At 47.2% G+C, this 19,963-nt stretch overlaps 1 protein-coding gene across 2 annotated transcripts in view; it reads left to right on the top strand.

The window, feature by feature from the left end:
- ARHGAP23 (Rho GTPase activating protein 23) overlaps nucleotides 1–19,963 on the top strand; it is a 118,700-nt gene that overhangs the window by 24,181 nt on the left and 74,556 nt on the right. The window contains exon 1 of one of the 2 annotated variants that reach the window (XM_036756894.1): nucleotides 15,022–15,257. The exons of the other annotated variant lie outside the window; for it this stretch is intronic. Within the exon in view, the coding sequence (XP_036612789.1) occupies nucleotides 15,072–15,257 (186 nt within the window). The 5' untranslated portion in view covers nucleotides 15,022–15,071. Of the gene's footprint in view, nucleotides 1–15,021; nucleotides 15,258–19,963 lie in introns of those variants that run through there. 2 annotated transcript variants of the gene reach the window in all.

The raw sequence follows: 19,963 nt of genomic DNA, 5'->3' as shown, positions 1-19,963 counted from the left end.
GGTGGAAGGAGATGGTTGCTTGTGCTTGAGAAAGGCTATTGAGTGATAACAGGGAGAGGAAGGATAGGCTGACTTGGGCACAGGCTGGGAAGGGACTAGAGTGAGGGGGTGGGTAGTTTCAGGGGCAGGGCTGAGAACTACTTCTTACTAAGCAGCCCCAGGTGCCCCGAGGAAACTTATGGAAGCTGCTTAGACCTGCCCAGGGAGGGAGGTGTGGCCTAGGTTTGGCTCTCTGACTTCGCCTCTTGCTCCTCATTGCCCTTGCACCTGTTGCCTGGGTTCATCTCTCTCCTGGTGGTCACGAAAACCGGAAGGACTTACCAAATGACCCTGATGGCAGAGCAGAGTGATCCTGGTCTTGGAATTCTCCCCTTTGCCTCTTCTAGGCCAACTTGAAAGAAAGGGCTATAGGGTCTTGACTTACAGTTTAAGAAGTGCTGAAAGGTTCTTGAGTGGAAAAAGTTTAAGAAACTCTGGTCTAGTACAGAGGCAGGGCAGTGGGGGTGGGGAAGATTGGGCAAGTATTGCAGAGAAAGAGCACTGAGCCTGGAGTTCAGAGACCTTAGTGCTGCTACTTCCTAGATGGGTGGCCCTGGGCAAATTACATCGTCTCTCTGGGTCTCAGTACCTTTATCAGTAAAATGATAAGGTGGGACTAGAGAAGGAGGTCCCTTTCATTCTGGAATCAGTGACTCCTGGAGACCTTGTTCTATAGTTTGGAGAAGAACCTTGAGAGGTCATTTCCATCATTCCCCTGCCTAGGCAGGGTTGTCCCTATCCCTAACCCAGGCCAGACAGACTTGTGTTCTCCTCTGTTTAAATAATCTGGTTGTTTTGGCGTTGGGCACTTAGCTTTCTTCTATTATTTCTTTTCTCCTAGGATCTAATTTAGCACCCTAGATTGTAGCTCTAGAGCTGAGAAATATTAAATACCAAATAGTAACTGTTTCTCTTTTGGCCAGGAAACCTAAGGGTTTCTCCCTTCCAGTTTGATTTTTCTCTTGAGTTTCGATTAAAGGGGCCATCCCTTAATTAACTTCTTAAAGAGGCCTTTTTGCTGAATGGGTGTTACCCACTCAAAGTGAGAACCTGAAAAGACTTTAACCTGAAAGGGCCAGGGTCTCCCAATGCATCCAGGGCCATCTGCAGTCGTCCTGATGACTATCAGGCCACTGCACCCAGATGGCTCTGGAGGAGAAAGTGAGGCTGGTGACCTTTCACAGCCCTCCCTCACTCAAATCCAAGTCAACTGCAAGTCATGTCATCATTTCCCTGATGTCGTGGTCCTCTTCGAGAATGAAAGACAAACACGGAGCTGAGAAGGACCTCAATAAAGTCAACCAGTACAACCTCATGGGTCCACCCTCATTTTACATTTGAGGAAACTGAAACTGGAAAGATGAATGACTTGCCCAAGATTACACAGCTAGTAAGAGGGATTTAAACTCTCGTACTGCAATTCAGGGGGCAGCTAGGTGATGCCATAGTGTACAGAGTGCCTGGTCTGGAGTCAGGAAGATGAGTCCTCCTGAGTTCAAATGTGGTTTCAGATACTTCCTAGCTGTGTGACCCTGGGCAAGTCATTTAACCACTTCAGTATCTTTGCCAAGAAAACCCCAGATGGGGTCACAAAGAGTCAGACATGACTGCAAACGACTGAACAGGTGTGACTCTAAGTTTGTTGTTGTTTTCTGCTGCCTTTCTGCCTACCACTTCAACTATTAGTCATCAAGCATTTATTAAGAGTCTACTCAGTGCCAGGCACTGTGCTAAGCATGGGGGACACAAAGAAAGGCAAAAAATACTGTCTCTGCTGTTAAGGCATTCCCATCCTAATGGAGGAAACAGCAAGGTAAGTAATTAGGTTTATACAAAATATGCTCAGAGCTGATGGAAGGACATCTTAAAAGGAAGGTGAGATGGGGAATGAGGTCTTCTACAGAAAGTGAGATTTGAGCTGAGTCTTGAAGCAGCCAAGAAAGTAGGCAGAAGGGAAGAGGGAGAGAATTCTAGGTTTGGGGGACAGCCAGTGAAAAGTCACAGATCATTAAAGACAAGAGGTGGAAGGAATGTCTTGTTTGAGGAACAGCAAGAAGGCAGGTATTGCTAGATCTCAAAGTGGAAGATTGGAAGAGTAGGAAGGAGTCTGGTTATGAAGGATTTTTTTAAAATAGTATTTTATTTTTTCCAATTACATGTAAAGACAATTTTTAACATTCCTTTTTTATAAAATTTGGAGTTCCAGTTTTCTCCCTCCCCCCTCCCTCTCCCTTCCCCCCTCTTGAAGACAGTGAGTAATTTGATATGTCATATATGTGCAATCATGTAATTTGTGAAGGGTTTTTAATGTCAAAAGAGACAATTTGATATTTGATCATGGGGGTAACAGGGAACCAGTAGAATTTATTGAGTAAGAAGGGGATGTGGTCATATCTGTGCTTTAGGAAAATCACTTGGGGAGCTAAGTGGAGGATAAATTAGAGCAGGGAAAGACTTGAGCCAGGGAGACCAACCGGAAGGCCATTGCAGCATGAGGTGATGAGCTCATGCCCCAGGGTGACAACTATGTGAGCAGAGAGAAAGGGATGGATAGGAGAGGTAGAAGGTGAAGGTAGAAATGAGAAGACTTGGCACCAGGCTGGATATGTGGGTTGAGTACTGTAAACGCCTGGGCTTTTCTGAGCAATTGGGTTCAGGGTGAATGAGGAATGTGACTATCAGGAAGTTGGAGAGAGGAATAAGCAAAGCCTGAATCTGGCTAGTATGAGGGAGGGGAAAAAATGCCAGGATTGTGCCAGCAGGGGGCTCTGCTTCCCACAGGGACCTGAGTGTGTGTTAGTGTGGGCAGATGTTACAGGTACTGGTAACTTAGATTGCTGTGGTGTTTTAAGAATTACAAAGTACTTCTCTGCGTATCTAGGTAGATGGCCCAAGTATTAATCTGCATTTTGCAGATGAGAAAACTAAGTCTAAGAGAAATGAAATGACCTTATTACAACTAGTCTATGTTGGAGCTGGGAATGAGCCTAGGTCTCCTGACTCTTAAGTCCTGGCCTCTTTTTTGTTGTTGTTGCTGTTGTGGTTCCCTCTTTTGTCCTGGCCTCTTTTTACCTCCAACAACACATGTCTGGATGAATATGGGTGTGCTGTATGAATAAGCACACGTATACATATGCAATGCCTGTATGACTGCATGTGCATGAACATCTGGCTGGATCTATTGAGAGATTTACTTATGAAATGATTACTATTTGCCAAGTTCTGTGCTAAGAGCTGGGGATAAGTACGAGCAATGCCTGCCCTCAAGGACCTTGCATTTCAAATGGAGGAAGATAGCACATGAAGTGAGGAGGAGAAGGGCCAAAGGAGTGGAGGCCTGGCTCTTGGCAAGATTAAGGGAAGCTCATCAATCAGACCTGGAGTTGTCTAGGGTGGAGCTAGTGAGGGATGAGGATGATGACTGGATTTTAGGCATCATGGTGAGGGGTTCAGTTGGTTAGAATTTCATCCTGGTGGAACTGGTATCCCATGTTTAAACTATGTGGGGACTGATTACTTTTGTGTTGTTCAATGGTCATAGGCTGCTTCTGTCACAGCATGTTCTCTCCCTCCCCTAGCCCCTCTCCCCCTCACTCATTCCAATCTACCTCTGAAATGTGAACCTTGGACCCCAGAGTCATGAACACAAAGTTCATATCACCTCATTATGCATTCATCCATTCATTCAATACTTATTTTTATAATAGATTTTTACTTTTATCTTTTCTTTCTATATTACCAAGATTTCCTCCTCTATCCATTACCTTATTCCTAACCCAGAGAACCATCCCCAATAACAAAGAATGTTTAAAAAAGAAAGGAAAAAGAGGAAGAGAAAAAAATCATCAAAACTAATACATAATTCATTTAAAAAACCTGACATTATATTCGATGCTGCACATCCAAGGGCTTCCCCCTCCCTGTCCCGCCCCCTCAAGCCATGGAAGAAAGTGTTTTCTTGTATTTCTTCTTTGGAGCTAAGCAGTAATTCTTTTAGCATCGCTGTAGTCATTGTCCATGCTGTTTTCTTGGGTCAGCTTACTTCACTTTGTATCAGTTCACGTATATCTTTCTTACACTACTTACCGTAACAGTGTTACTCTTTCGAGACTCAGAAAGTGTCCTAGGTTTCCTAAGACTGGGACATTGTAAATATCCCCTTTCTTTGTTCCTCTGTCTCCCTACTCCCAGTCCCTCAGCTTCTCCCCCCTTCATTGCTTCACTACTACTCCTTTGGGCTCCTATTTGTCTCTGTCCACAAGATAACATCTGTGTTTGGGCACACCCAGCTTAGCCACAGGTGGGTGCTTACTGGGCAATAGTGATGGAGGGAAGGAGTGTGTGGAAATATTTTTAGGTAGTAAATGACTTGGTGCTCTGAGCTCCTGTAATCTACCAACAAGCATTTATCAGGTGCCCACTGTGTACCAAGTATGGTGCTGGGTACTGGGTGATACAAAAAGAAAATGGAACAATTTCTGCCCTCAAGGACCTTAATTCCGTTGTTGTTCAGTCATTTCAGTCATATCTGATTCTTTGTGACCCCATTTGAGGTTTTCTTGGCAAAGATACTGGAGTGGTTTGCCCTTTCCTTCTCTAGCTCATTTTAACAGATGAGGAAACAGTTAAGTGACTTCCCCAAGGTCACACAGCTAGTAAGCATCTGAGGCCAGATTTGAAATCAGAAAGATGAGTCTTCCTGACTCCAAGCCTGGCACTCTATCCACTGTGCCACATAGTTGGCTATCTTAATTCTATCATATGTAAGTCTATAAATATAATATATATATAGAATTATATATATAAATCTATGTATAAGTCTATAAAGATAAATACAAAGTAACAAGGGAGACACTAGTATCTGGGTATTACAAAAGGCTTTCTGTAGAGGGTGGCACTTATGCTGAGTTTTAAAGGAAACTAGAGAAGCTAAGAAGGCAGAAGAAGGGGTGCATTCTGGGCAAGGGGGACAGCCGCTGCAAAGGCATGGAGATGGGAAATAGAGTGGTATGTGTGAGGAACTGTAAGAAGGCCAATTTGACATGGCTGGAGTGTAGAAAATGAGAGTAATATATATAATAAAGCTAGAACGGGAGATTGGAGCCAAGTTGTAAAGGACTCTAAATGTGGAAGAGAGAAATATATATTTAGTCCTGCAGGTAATAGGTTTGAAGTTTATTTGAAGTTTATTGAGTAGGAGAATGACATAGTCAGGTTTATACTTTAGGAAAATTGATTTAGTAGCTATGAGTAGATGGATTGAAATGGGGAGAAAAAGGGGCAGGAAGACCCAATTAGGAGGAGGCTGTTGGGATAGTTCAGGGGAAAGATGACCGGGGCCCAGAGCAGTGTGGTAGCTGTGTGAGTGAAGAGATGTGATGAGTGATATGGAGAAAGAAATGATAAGATTTGGCAACTGATTGACTGTGGGGTGAGGGAAAGGATATCCAAAGGCAGGAGATCTAGATCCCATCTTTGGGAAACTCCTGTTCAAACAAGGGAGCCAGGTCATGTGCCCAGGAGACAGAAGGAGGAAAAATTAACAGGGGCAGTATTTATGTAATAGAAAAGAATGGACTGGGGATGAGAAGATGGGTTTGTGTCCGATTTCTGTTACTTGTTGCCTTTAGGGTCATTCATTTCCCTCTTTGGGCCCCAGTTTCCTTTTCTGTACAGCAGGGACTTGGACTGCATCCATCATCTCTAAGGCCCTATCCAGCTCTGGCAGTACATGTTATACGGAATAGGGCTAAGCATGTGGATATTGGTGCTGGGAGTAAAGAGGAGGAGGAGAAGGGGGAGAAGAAAGAAGAGGAGGGGGAGGGGAGGAGGAAGAGAAGGGAGGGGGGAGGAGGAGGAGGAAGGAGAGGAGGACAAAGGGGAGGAGAAAGAAGAGGAGAGGGAGTGGGGAGGAAGAGGAGGAAGAGATGAAAGAGAAGGTGAAGGGTGGAGTTAATCTGGGAAGGCTTCTTGGTAAAGGGGGAGGGGATTCAAAACAAGTCTTCCCCTCCCCCTTCCTCAGATGACCAAGAAAATGCCTTTATGTTTATTTTGTGGTAGGACTCAGGACTCACCCTTTCTGAAACTGCTTATTTACCACAAGCTGTGGGCTCCATGGTCATCTAGGTCTGTGAGGAAAGGCTGATGGTTTCCCTCCTCCTGTCTTCTGTCTCCCCTCCCTTGACTGCTCCTCCTCTTTCCAATGCCCTTCCCCCTTACCTTCACATTGGGGAAGCTGGCTCCACTGCTGTGGCAGCAGTAGGGATAGGGGACATGGCCAACCTGGCGCCTTTGCCATCCTCCTCTCTCTATCCTGGGAACCTCTGATGGACTTGTCCAGAGCCCCCTTCTACTATAACCCTAGTGAATTAACTCAGTGGTTATTGAGGCTCCCTCCCCCACACTCTCCCAGGGTCTGTGGGTAGAGAGCCAACTCAGTGGCACTGAAAGCATGTCATCATGTCTGAGTGTAAGATTGTCTGTGTGTATCTAAATGTATCTGTGTGTATGCATCTATCAGTGCATTTATGTGCCTTTTGCTCATTGCCTATGTGTCTGAATATATTTACTGTGTTTCAACATTCTTGCAAAATACAACAGAAATAACTTTTACATTATTTGTTGTTTTGAGTTATCTGTGCCATTTGTTTACTCTCCAGTTCCTTCCCATGTCTTAATTAAAGTATGCCTGTAGTTTGCAAGTTCCTTTCACACACCCCTCTCCCCCCCCCCCGCTCCCTGTACCCCCCCTTCCTAGTCCCATTGCCCAGGAACTCTGGGGGAGAACTCTTCTCTTCCATATACATGCATCTCTCTTCTACTATCCATCTAGGGATGGGGAATGAAAGTGTATTTTTGAGGCAATAAGGGTTAAGTGATTCTCCCAGGGTCACACAGCTAGTAAGTATCAAGTGTCCAAAGGTGGATTTGAACTCAGATCCTCCTGACCCCTGGGCCAGTGCTCTATCCACTGAGCCACCTAGCTGTCCTGAGAGTTTATTATAGTACATTTCATCTTCACTGGCTATCTGTCCTGCCTGGACTGCTCTGCCTCCTCATCTCCACATCCTGGCTTCCTTCAAGTCTCAGCTAAAGCCCTGCTTTCTACCAGAAACCTTTCCCAGTTCTCCTTAATCTTAGTTCCTTCCCTCTGAGATTATTGCCAGTTTATCCTGTGGATACATTGCTGGTACAAAGTTGTTTGTATATTGCTTCCCCAATTAGACTTGAAGCTCCTTGAGGACAAGATCTGCTTCTGCCCCATCTGAGTCTCTCACCAGTGCTTCACTGAGCGTAGTGTCTGGCACGTCAGAGGCCTTTACAAATGTTAGTTGATTTATTGATTGACGGTGATTGATGTAGTCCATGCTCACTAAGTGTCTGTTGAATGAATGAATGAATGAATGAATGAATGAATGAATGGAGACAGAAGGGAACTATATGAGAGCTGAAGATGCATAAACCAGTGGGGTCGGCCAGGGTGGTGACTGGTAGTCAAGGCCCCAATCACGTGAGTTGTGCTAGCAGATCAGAAGTTAGGATGAAAATTGAACGCAGGGGTCAGAAACCTTGAAGGACAATCACTCGGGATGCTGAACGTGTGGGAAGAGTGACCGGACAATGCAAACCAGAGGGAGACCCAAGCCCCAAAGGAGGACTCAGGGGCCTGGAGAGGTCACCTTGGTTATCGCCTTGCCTCTGGGCTCCTTCGCTCTCTGTGACTTGGGCAGGAGATGGGGTGGGGGTGGGGAGAGGGGTGCAGGGAGTAGACAGTCTTGCTTGGCTGGCTCAGTGGCTTGGCTTGTTGGGGCATGTCAGGCAGGGGAGCCACGGGACAGGCAGTGCTGGGAACCAGGCACCCATTGTGGGGTAAAAGGGCGGGGAAGGGACTGAGGGGGTGGTTGTCCTTGAAGGGGGGGACTGGGGCAGGGGTTCATAGGCATGGGGATGGACATGTATGGAATTTGTTTGGTATCACATTCGGTGCATGCCTGCTGAGTGCGCAATGGGTTTGGTTTGTGGGGCTGGGTGTGATTTGGAGTGTGTGTGTGTGTGCGCGCGCTCGCGCTCAAGCACAAGAGCACTGCTCCGAACCCTTGTGATGCTCCTTAGCTGTTGGAGTGTGTTTAATGTTATGACTATCTCTCTTTCTCTGTTTCTGTCTCTGTCTGTCTGTCTCTCTCTCTCTGTCTCTGTTTCTGTCTCTGTCTGTCTCTGTCTCTGTCTTTCTCTCTTTGCATATGTAGTTATCCAGGATTATTTGGTCTTTAGACCGTCACTTGGAGTGCTTAATGGAGATATACAGCCCACCCCCAACCCACACTGACTTTGCATTTCTGGGAAGGGAAGGGGATTGAAGGAAGGAAGGAAAAGAGGTGATTCCTGATCCTTGAGGGCCCTTCACTCTTACTTCCTGTTCCCTCCCATCCCTTAACCACTATCAACATTCCCAACCCCCCTTTTTTTTCTCACTCTCTATCTCTCAACCCTTGGGCTAGAAGGAAGTTCTCCTCCTTCTTCCAAGGTCATCTACTCCATTCTCCAGTCTCTGGGCAAGACTTCCTCTCTCTCTCTCTCTCCTCTTCCCTGCCCCCCCTCCACCCCAGCTCAGCCCAAAGGAATGTCTGTCAAAAGTGGTTCTTCTGTTGGCTTTGGAGTCCTTGCCCCAACCAAACCATGTGCTCCACATAAGACACAGAACCCCTCAACTCTTGCTCCCAGGTCTCACTGATTTTAGAGATGTAAAGAATTTTGTTAATCTGAGAGTGGAGTCCAGGTTCTCCTATACTCCAAGGTTCTGAAAGATAAGGACAGGGGAAAGAAATCCTAGATTGAAAGTCAAGAGGCTCAAATGAGAGGCAGTGAGGAGCAATGGACAGAGTTAGATTTAGAGCAAGAGACCTGGGTTCAAATCCTACATCTGATATTTTCTAGCTGTGAGCCTCGATTTTCTCAACGGGGATAAATAAACCTCTAGTACCCACCCTACCAGATTGTTGTAGGGTTTAAATGACATACTATATGTAATGTGCTTTGTAAGCTGTAAAATGCTATATAAAGTCAGCTGTGATTATTAGGGACAGGGGAAGAACCTTTTATTTCATTGGCGTAAGGAACTTCCTGGTAAGGAACTCTATTGCAAATCAGAAACTTCTCTGAAAGCTAGAGAGCTGCCCAGGGTGATGAGAACGTAAGTGATTTATGCAGGGTCACATCACCTGAATGGGTCAGAGGGAGGACTTGAACCAAGATCTGCCCGCCCCATCCAAGATCATCTCTCTTCTCACAATGCCATGATTCTTCTCTGTCATTAACATTGTTATGCTGACTAGACTTGTGATTTTACTAGGGATAAGGAGCCCTCAGTGAAGAGCTTCTACCAGGGAGGACCAGCATCTTCCCTGAAACTTATAGTCTTGGGAGCAGCTAAATGTTGCAGTGGATAGAGCACTGGCTCCACAGTCAGGAGGATCTGAATTCAAATCTGGCCTCAGGCGCTTACTAACTGTGTGACTCTGGGCAAGTCATTTCATCCCTATTGCCTCCCCCTCCCCCCAAAGAAACTTATAGTCTTAGATAATTGTTGTTGTTGTTCGACCTTCATTTTCAAAGAGGACCAATGCCACATAAGCCACAGGTGAGAGTGGGGTGAGGGGGTACACCAACTATGGATGAGCAGCCCTGAAGAGGGCTGGACAAGCCCTCACACCAAAGGTGGTAGTTCTCCCTGAGCACCCCATACTCTTGGAGAATAAATGAGATAAGGAGATGGTTACCGAATATCCAGAAAAGAAAGAGGTGATCACAGAGTGCCAGGTCATGCCAGAATAAACTGATTTCCATGTCTGATAAAGCTGGCAGATCACAGGGATGCTGAAGGTGGTAGAAGATACCTAGATTTTAGAAAAGCACTTGATAGAGTCACTCATTCTGTTCTTTCAGAAATGGAGAGATGTGGGCTAGACAGGACTCGTCACATCCCCAAAACAGTCACTAATAGTTTTAATGTCAGTTCATAGATCTCCAGTTGAGTTCTCCAGGGATCTTTGTATAGCCCCGTGCTATTTAACATTTTTATTAGTGACATAGGAAAAGGAATAGACAGCATGCTTCTAATTTTCAGATGACACCAAGCTAGAATGGCTAGCTCATTGGGGAACTGTAAGGAATTTGAAAAGACCTTGAGCAAGTAGGACGTTGGGTCAAATGGAATAAGATTAAATTTGGTAGTAAATGTAAAGTCTTACTCCTGGGTTTAAAAAATCAACTTCATAAATACAAGACGGGGCAGGTGTGGCTAGATATCAGCTAGTTTGAAAAAGATCTAGGGGTTTTAGTGGACTGCACACTACGTATGAGTCAACTATGTGATATGGCAGCTGAAAAAATGAATGCAATTAATTTTAAGGCTACATTAAGAGAAGTAGTGTCCCCAGTTCTAGGGATAATAGCACTGCTGTACTCTGCCTTGATCTGGACCACATTTGGAGAAGGACATTAATAAGCTAGAGGGCATGCCGAGGAGAACCAGACCTTGAAATCATGTCATAAACAAGGCACAGTATAAAAATAAACAAATTAAAACAAAAAAGGGGGGCAGCTAGGTGGCACAGTGGATCAGCCTTGAAGTCAGGAGGACCTGAGTTCAAATCAGGGTTTAGATACTTACTAGCTGTGTGACCCTAGGTAAGTCACTTAACCCCAATTGTCTACAAAAACAAGGCACAGTGTCCAGGATTTAGGGAAGTGATAGTGCCACTCTGCTCTAACAGATCACATTTGGAGTGCCGCATTCAGTTCTGGGTGCAACAATTTAGAAAGGTTTGCTAATAAGCTAAAGGAATGTTATCTGGATGGTGAGAGGACTAGAGATTATGTCCTATAAGGATAGCTGAAGGAACTGGGGATATTCTACCTGGAAAAGAGAAAACTTGGGGGAGAGAGAGGACATGACAGCTGCCTGTTATGTGGAAGAGAAAACAAAATTGTTCTGCTCAGCCAAAGAGAACGGAAGTAGGAGTAATGGGTGGAAGGTGCAAAGTTACAAATTTAGACTTGATGTAAGGAAAAATCTATATCGCTTTCTAAAAATGGAACGGGCTATGTGAGGAGGTAGAGGGGGTGACTGGAGGTCTGAAAATAATGAAGTGTCAGATTTGAAGATGACATTATATTATTCTAATGGTGCTGGCGTTAAACTGCAGAAAAGACTAGTTCACCTCCCCCTTTAGTACCAGCTCTAAGGAAAGGTGGGTCAGAATGAGAGGCATGAGAATATAATATAGTTTCTCATCCCTTCCTCCCCAGGAGCAGTTCCCCTTATTCGTGTCTAGGAAACTAGACTGGATTGCCTGAGGGGTAGAGAAAGTTGGGGAGGTGGTCAAATAGGAGGGGTGCCATAAAGTCTGCTGGGTCGTTCTTGGTTTTGGGGGGAGAAGGACTTGGGAGAGGTCGTTGGGTGGGGGGAGGTAGGGCGCCTGTGGCAGGAAGCCTCAGAATAGAATCTCAGCAACGCCTGGTATTTTGAAGCACTTGGCCCCCCTTCCCCCACCTCCCTCCTTTGCCCACCCCACATTCCTTTCCCAGAGGAAATGCTGAGGCTTGAGGGAGAGGGACAAGAGGCACCAGAGACCCCTCCCCTTTCTTCCAGATGGTGAGCCTCAGTGGCCCCTCTGAGCAAGTCTTTCTTAGAGGCAGCTGGGAAGAATGGGATGGTGCAGGGGTTGGGGACGTTGTTTGGTTTGCTACAATCCCACCCCTTACCTCTGCCAGCTTAGCTGCTTAACTGGCTGAATATCACACATGGCTGTTACATTTTCAGGACCTCTCAGCCTGGGATAGAATGAAAACACCAACACCTTCCTCTCCACTTCCCCCCTCTTCCCAAGCTCTTAGTATGTCCCTGGCACATAGTAGGTGCTTAATAAATGCTTGTTCCCTTCCTTCCTTCCTTCCTTCTTTCCTTCCTTCCTTCCTTCCTCCCTTCCTTCCTCCACTTACCTCTTCAGAACAGGTAATAGGGAAATCAATGTTTAATGGGATGGTAGAGTTGTAGGATGGTACATTTATTCTCAGTATTCCTGGAGAGCAGGGTAGAGGAAGACTAGATGGGTTGGCTGAAGGAGAGACAGAGGTGGTGGTGGTGGTGGTGGTGGTGTGTGTGTGTGTGTGTGTGTGTGTGTGTGTGTGTACTAAGAGAAGAGGCAAGTGGATGAATCCTCTGCTCCTTACTCTTACAAGTTTGAAGGAGAAAGTGTTCTTTCTGTAGGCAGTAGGTGAAGGGGCCAGTGTGAGTGGAGGTGGGGAAAGGACAAGACAATCCCTTCTTCTGGAACCGGAGGGTCTGACCTGGCTAGAGAGTTGCATTGGGAGGATCTAAGGCAGGGAGCAGGGAGAGGGACCCCCAACCCTGAAATTCTTAGAGGAACCAGACTCCTCCCTATTGCTGAACTGTTCCTTCTGTGTCCTGAATCCCTCCTGACTCAGCCCCTGTGGCTGCCTCACTCTTCCCGTCCCGGCTTCCGCCCCCCGGGGGTGGGGGTGGGGGTGACTCCTGCACAGGGGGCCCAGCTCAGCCTGCAAACAGGAAACAGGAGAACAAAACAACTCCCGGCCCAGGCCAGCCCAGGCCTCCCCACATTCCTCATCCTAACCCTTCCTCCCCTCTTCCCTCTCTTTTCCTTCTTCAATCTCTACCTCTTCCCATTCTTTCCATTCTCTTTACCTCAGTCTCCCCCCACCTTCTGTCCCTTAGTCTCCCCCATTTTTTGTCCCTTCAATTTCTTTCCTCTCTGTATATCTTCAGTCTTCCCTACCTTCTGTTCCTCAGTTCTCCCATCCTGTCTCTTAGTCTCCCCCACTCTTTCCCCTCTGTCTTTACCGTACTCTGCCCCTTCAGTTTCCCTCAACTCTCTGTCCTCTTATTTCCCCCACTCTATCTTAAGTCCTTTCACAACCACCTGATTTCTAGTCTCTATCTCTCTTCATTCCCCCAGTCTCCCCTCTCTGCCTTCAGTCTCTGTCAACCTCTGGCCTTTGGTCTAAATTTCTCTCTGTCCCTCAGTCTCCCTACACCCTGTCCATTTGTCTCCCCCCTACTCTCTCCCATCTTTGGTGCCCCAGTTGCTCCTATTTCTCTCTTTCATTTCTCCCCCCACCCCATCTTTCAGAATCCTGTCTTCCTCCTACCCCTCCTCTTTCAGTCTCTGCTGTGTTTGGGCTCCCCAACTGGAGGAATTGACTTAGAGTGATAACAAGGGGAACTATGATAGCACTTGGGAGGCTCCCAGCTTGCATGATGATTAGGATCAGAGGCAGCCTTGGTCAGGGGGTGATGGATAGGGAGCTCATATGGTGCATTAGACACATCAGTGGTTGTTCCAGATGAAAATTCTCCTCTCCTTCAGGTTCTCCTCTAGTTTGCTTTCTCCAGGAAGCCCACATTGGATTGAGTAGCTGGTCTGTGATGTGGAGATGCATATCTCTCATCATTCCTCAAAAGCCTGCTTTCTCTCCCCTCCCTTGGAAAGACCTATTTCAAATCTCTGTAGAAGGGGGAGGAGGTCTGGAAAAAGAGGATGGCAGCAAGAAATCGTCCCAACCCAACCCCTGCTCCACCCCACAAACATACTCATACATGACAGGTCACAGTTACTGCCTGACTATTGGGGGAGGAGAGTTGTTTCTGGGGGTATCCATCCCAATGGTAATTGACAAAAAGACTCCTCCCCCCCCAACTGAAACTATTTCATTAATATTAACATTAAGGATATGAGATACACGAACTTCAGTTTTCCCCTAAACCCACATTTATGGTGAGATATGAGGAGCATTCAGACAGCTGGTATTGTGGGAGGGGTGGGGTGTTGCCTGCCTGTCACTCTGCCACCTCTGGGAGCTGGGTGGGGTCTTTGGTTTGGCTCCTTTAGATAGGTAGCCTTGATGTGTGTGTGTGTGTGTGTGTGTGTGTGTGTGTGTGTTTGCATGTGTGTGCAAAATGTTTACAACTCTTCTGTGGGAACTATGCACAGTACCATTTTTCCAGGTCATGCTGGGGGTGGGGGAAATGGAGGGGTAGAGGAAGAGAACTGTGCCACTCTCTGATGAATGGGGAGTAATATTGCGATGTGTCTCTGTGGTGTGCTATGTCTCTAGTATGTGCCGGAAAGGACTCTGTGGTGTGGTGTGTGTAGTGTATGTCTGCTCAGGTTATGTGTAGTGTGTATGTGCATGTGTGTTTGTGAGGTTTGTCTGTATGTAGTGAAGATGGAGAGCGAATGCATCTGGGCGTGTGTGTACATTGACGAGCTGGAATTGATAGATTCCTGGTCTGTGCATCTGTGTGTGCATTGTATATATTGGTACAGCAAATCAGTGTGTGTGAAGTGCGTGTCTTCATGCAGCTCAAGTGGCTGTGGGTAGTATGTATTTGAACAGTATGTACTTGTGTGCACGAAGAAATGTGTGCACATCGTGCATAGGCCAGTAGTTTTGCAGTGTGTGTGTGTGTGTGTGTGATGTGCATCCGAGCGGCGTGGAGCTCCCTGGGCGGAGGGAGGGGAGGAGGGTGGCCTGTGTGACCGCAGGCTGGCTGGGGGCCGGCCCTGGGCTGGGGGAGGCGTTTGCTCCATTGCCTGAGTTTGCTGGCGTGTCCGGGCTTGGGAGCTTTGAGCTGCGAGAGGCTCAGGAGGTGACGGCGCCGCTCCCGGGCCCCCCCCGCTCCTCTCCGGCCCCTAGACCTCGGGACCCTCCAGCTGGCTCAGCACGGCTCAGCCTGGCTCAGGAGGGCGGGGGCCTGGGAGGGGGCCCCATCGGGCTCTCCTCCCAGAGGGAGCGGGCCGGGGCGAGGAGCAGGAGCGGAGGAGCTCCGGCCCCGAAGGAGAGGAGGAGAGAGAAGTTGTTCCCGCTCCGGGGAATGCCGAGCCCCTCCCTTCTCCGCGCGTCCGGCTCCGGAAACTCGGGCCCTCCTCTCTGACGGCTCCCGGGGCCCCTCGTGCCCAGCGCCCGCTCTCGCACCCCCGCGCTCCCGGGCCATGTCACTGGTGGGTCGGGCGGTGTGGCGAGTGGAGCGGGCCGGGGGTGGGGGCTGGCGCTGGGAGAGAGCAATCGGCGTGGACTGCAGCTCCCCCGAACCGCGCTGCCTCTGGCTTCCGAGTCTCCGCCACGAAGACCGGCGGCTATCGGGGCCCCACCGTCGAGGGACAGCGATTAGGGGCAGGGTGAGACGTGCGGCTGACTCTGAAGGGATAACCGGGGGCCTAGCACTCAGGGGGCTAATGCCCAGAGAGTAGGTGGATTGCTCCTGAAAACAGCACGAATGTTTTGGAGAGCAGAGCTGGAGACAGGAGGCTGGCTGGCACTTCTTGGGTCGGGGAGGCTTTCTCTCTAAAGCGAAGAGAGCTGTGCCACCTCAATGCCAAGTGCAGCCTCCAAGCAAACGGGTCTCAAGATACATAGGAAAAGGATGAAGGGGAGAGGCTTAGAGTTTGTGGCGTCTCTCAGGGTTTTAGGTGGCTAGCTAGACAGCTACCAGAAACTCAGCTCCTCATTGACCCCCAAGTTTTTCAACACCTACTAGAAAGCCCACATTATGACTGGGCATTGCTGCTTCCAGCCCCTCCAGTTGTCTTGAATGAAAGAAGGAGGAACATATTTGGAGAGACATGCTCAGGGCATCAGGGAAACCGAGCAGGGCAAAGGATGGGTTGGTAGGCACTACCCTGCTTGGCATTCTGTTGATGAAGGTGCAGATAGGTCCTTTGACTGGCAACAGTAAAGTGCTGAGGTGGCAGAATTGTCCATCAGTGGGCAGTGACCTCAGGGCAAAGGACTGAGAGGGGTTGGGGGGTAGTGTTTCCAATATTCGGGATAGACCAGGCTGGTAGGGCATGAGTCACAGTGGGCACATTGCCCAGCATGAACTCTGTGCTCTCTGCAATGACCTCTTTATTCTCCTGTGTGCCAACTGGGGGGGTAGGGGGACCAGGATTCCTGAGTTCGGCTCCCTGGCATTGCCACCCACCACGTGCACAGCTGCCTCACTTGTCAAATTTTTGGACAACTGAATAACCCTAGAATTCTTTCCCTATAATTTCCCATATCTAGATCATAATTTCTTCTGGTGTGGGTGCATGTGGGTGCTTACAAGACTGTGGCCCTAATGGAGATGGGGTACATGTGATAGAATGTCTTTATTTACAATGTCTGTTGTAGGTGAGGCAAGAAGATACAGCCAAAATGGCTACCACATAAAAGTTGATCAGGAAGGAAAAGCCTGAGAGGAAAGGAGAGAGGAGGAAAGAAAATGGAGAGACACGGACAAGAATGGGGGTGGGAATGAAAAAGTTTTGGTGAAAGGCATTGAGCGGCTAAGGGTTGCCCAAATCTCCTGGGTTGTAAGCCAGAGTGAGACATGGTGACTATTGGCAGCTGCCAGAACTTTGGGTGTGTGGGCACTGGGGGCACTGCCTATGGAGGGACCTGTCAGGGCCGCTTCCCATCCCAGGGACAGCTGTGGGCTTAACTATAATCCAGGGGGACGGTGCAGGGACAATGAGAGCTGTAGAGAGGCTTGGCAGTGAGGTTGGGGTGGGGGGAGGGGTGGCATCATAAATCCCTGAGGATGCCTAGGAAGTCTGTCAGGATCGGGGTGGAGAACTTATGAGTATGAGCATCCTCCTTTCCCCAGTCTGCTTCATGATAGGAAAGGGCTGTAGTTTCTCCCCTGAGGCCTCCCTCCACCCCCTACCTCTGGTCAGCATATGTGGGGAATCTTGGAAATTTTAAATCTCCTTAGAATTCCCAGTAAATATTTTCCTCTTCCCCTCTTCCAGACCTAGGGCTATTGAGTAATCTTCTCTGAGGTCCAAATTGTCCATGATGCTGAAGTCGAGAGTTGGGGGTGGGGGTGAGGATGGTGGTAGGATGAGGAGCCCTCTCTTCCACAGAGCCTGCATCAGAGGAATAGGCTCCAGCTGTAGCTAGAGAACGTGACATTAGATATCACAAAATCACAGAATCTTGAAGACAGAAGAGACATCTAAGGTCTAGTCCTATCTTCCCCCACAACGCTGGAATTCTCTCTACAACATTCCTGACACTCTGTTTGAATACATCCACTGTAGGGGAGCTCACTACCTAACAAGGTAGTCCATTCCATTATTGTCCTGCTGTAATTGTTAGAGAATTCAGTCCTTCCCACCGAAAGTTGTAGGAACAACAATCTACTGGATTGGGAGCCTGAGCACCTACGTTCTAATCCTGGCTCTGTTTCTTGCTATTTGCATTTCTTTGGGCACATCCATGTCTCCACTCAGCCTTAGGTTCTTAATATGTAAAAGGAGGGGCTTGGAACAGATGATTCCTAAAGTTCCTTACAACTTAAAAGTTACCTAATTCTGCCATCCAAGTCACTTCCTTACCCAATAGTCCTATTCCACTCTCTAGGCTATACAGAGCAAATCTGTTCCCTCTAACACAAGACAACCCTTCAGATGGTTTAAGACATCTATCATATCCCCTCCTAAGTCTTTCCTTTCTGTGTCTTGTCTCCTTCCCCATCTAGTTTATTTTAAAAATATTTTTACATTATTTATTTATTTATTTTTAACATTCTCTCCCCCGTCTAGTTTTTAAAAACACACACACTTCAACTTGATGCCCTTTGTTTTTACATTTGTCATTTTCTACACACTCCTTCCAAAAGGAACTCTTCCTTTTGTTAGAGGAAAGCGCTTAAATAAAAACAGCTGATTTGGAGAACATGTCTGACGATGCATGCTGCATTCTGTCCCAGTAGGCCCTTCTGTACTATGAAGGAGAAGGGAAATAGTTCGTCAGTTTGGTCTTTTCTTTTGTCAGCATCTGCAAACATCACGGCCCGGTGGAAATGAACATTCAGGAGGCCGAGGACCTGTGTTTAAATCCCCGATCCTTATTATTATTAAATTTCTGATCCTTGTTATCTCTGTGACATTGGGCAAGTCAGTTAACCTCTGGGCTTCAGTTTCCTCCTCTGTAAAATGAAGCAGGGTAGGTAGGTGGCACAGAGATAGCTCAGAGAGAATGCAAGGACTGGAGCCGGGAAGACTTGAGTTCAAATGTGACCTCAGACAGTAATTAACTGTGTGACCCTGGACAAATCACTTAACCCTGTTTGCTTCAGTTTTCTTATCTGTAAAATGAGCTGGATAAGGAAATGGCAAGCCAGTCCCAGTATCTTTGCTAAGAAAACCCCAAAATGGAGTCACGAAGAGCCAAACATGATTTAAACAACTGAACAACACAGTGAAAGGGTTGTCCTAGATGTTTCCAGCCAAATATTTGCTGCCTTCCTTTTAGTGATCTTTACATTTCAACCACATCACTATTTCAATTCAATACAACATTTATTCATTGTCTTTGATATGAAAAACATTGTGCTAGGTGCTGTGGATAACAAAGAAAGAGAAAGAAAGAAAGGAAGGAAGGGAAGGGAAGGAGGGAGGGAGGAAGAGCCCCTGTTCTCAAGGAGCTTACATTCTGTTGGGGACCAGGGAAGTGCAACATGGACACAGATGCAAAGTAATACAAATTAATTTTAAGAGAGGGTGTGAGGAAAGACCTCTTGTAGAACAAAGGCTCCTGGCCTGTGCTTTGAAGAAAGTTGTGTTTCTAAGACATAGCGGTGAGGATCGAGGGCTTTCCAGACTGAAGACCCCTGGTGCACAGTCACTGAGGCAGGTGACAGAATATCATGTCCAGGTAACAGCTAGCAGGTCCATTAGACTAGAATGGAGAATTCATGAGAAAGAGTAAAATGAAATGAGTGGAAAGGTAGGTAGGAGGAGCCAGATTGTGGATGGCGTTGGATTTGTACTCTATGCTCTAAGCAATAGGGAGCTACTGATGATTTTTTGAGTAGGGAAGTGACATGCCGAAATCTAGGTTTTAGGAATTTAGGAATATCAATTTAATTGGAAGATTGGAGAAGTGAAAGCCTATGAGGGGGGAAATCAGTGAGAAAGCTGTTACACACATTGGTACTCTGCAAATGCCCATTGGGTGGATGGGTGGAGAAATGATTTTGGCAATTATTTTGAACTTTACCCTCAATCCAGTAAGGATCCTCAATCCTTAAGAAAAGGCCTTCTTAAGGAGGGGATGATCCGAGGATAGTTTGTCCTACCTCCTCCTCCTTCTTCTGAAGCCTCCCATCCCCACCCCAGTCCTTTCCCTCTTCATTTCAAACAAAAGCAACTGCATTGAAAGGGATGAAAGGTGTATGTGGGGGACAGGGAGGGGGTATGGTTTTTGGTGGGGGTAGAGTGGTGGTGCTGCAGAGATGAAAGTGCCTAGCTAAGGTTTAACCATTTGGGAGGGTGGAGTTCCTTTTTACCCCAGAGGGTTTAAATTGAAGAGAAGAGAGTTGTGGTGGGATTCTTCCAACAGCTCTGCTACTTGGTAGTGGCTGGGTTATGAGAGGAGGCCAAGTGAGAAGGATGTTCCAAGGCAGCATCTGGTGCCCCTTGGGCTCTGGAGTGGAGCATAAAGTTCAAAGGACCTCGTGGGTGCAGGAGAAGGGGGAAGAGGAAGAAGAGGAGGAGGAGTGAAAGATCCCCAAAAAGGAACCCACGGGGCAGAGAAATATCACTACCTTCCTTTCTTTCCTCTTGATCTCTGTGTCTCCTTTCTTTCCTTTCATCATTTCCATTTCTCTTCCCATCCTTTTCTTGCTATCTCTCTTTTACACCCTCCCTTGTTTCTGTTTTTTCCCTTTATGTGAAACTGTCTCTCCCCTGTCTCAGTTTCTGTCAGATCCTTGAATCCTCAATGTTGTGTGCAGTTTTAAATATTTAAGGAGAGGTTGAGTTATCGGAATCCAAGTGTAGGAGCTCTCTCTCTTTCCCATAAGCAAACCTTTTTCTTTCCTTTCACAGAGGGGATC

Source organism: Trichosurus vulpecula, chromosome 4 (assembly GCF_011100635.1).
Source record: "Trichosurus vulpecula isolate mTriVul1 chromosome 4, mTriVul1.pri, whole genome shotgun sequence".
Lineage (NCBI taxonomy): Eukaryota > Metazoa > Chordata > Mammalia > Diprotodontia > Phalangeridae > Trichosurus > Trichosurus vulpecula.
This window is presented reverse-complemented; position numbering and strand designations above follow the sequence as displayed.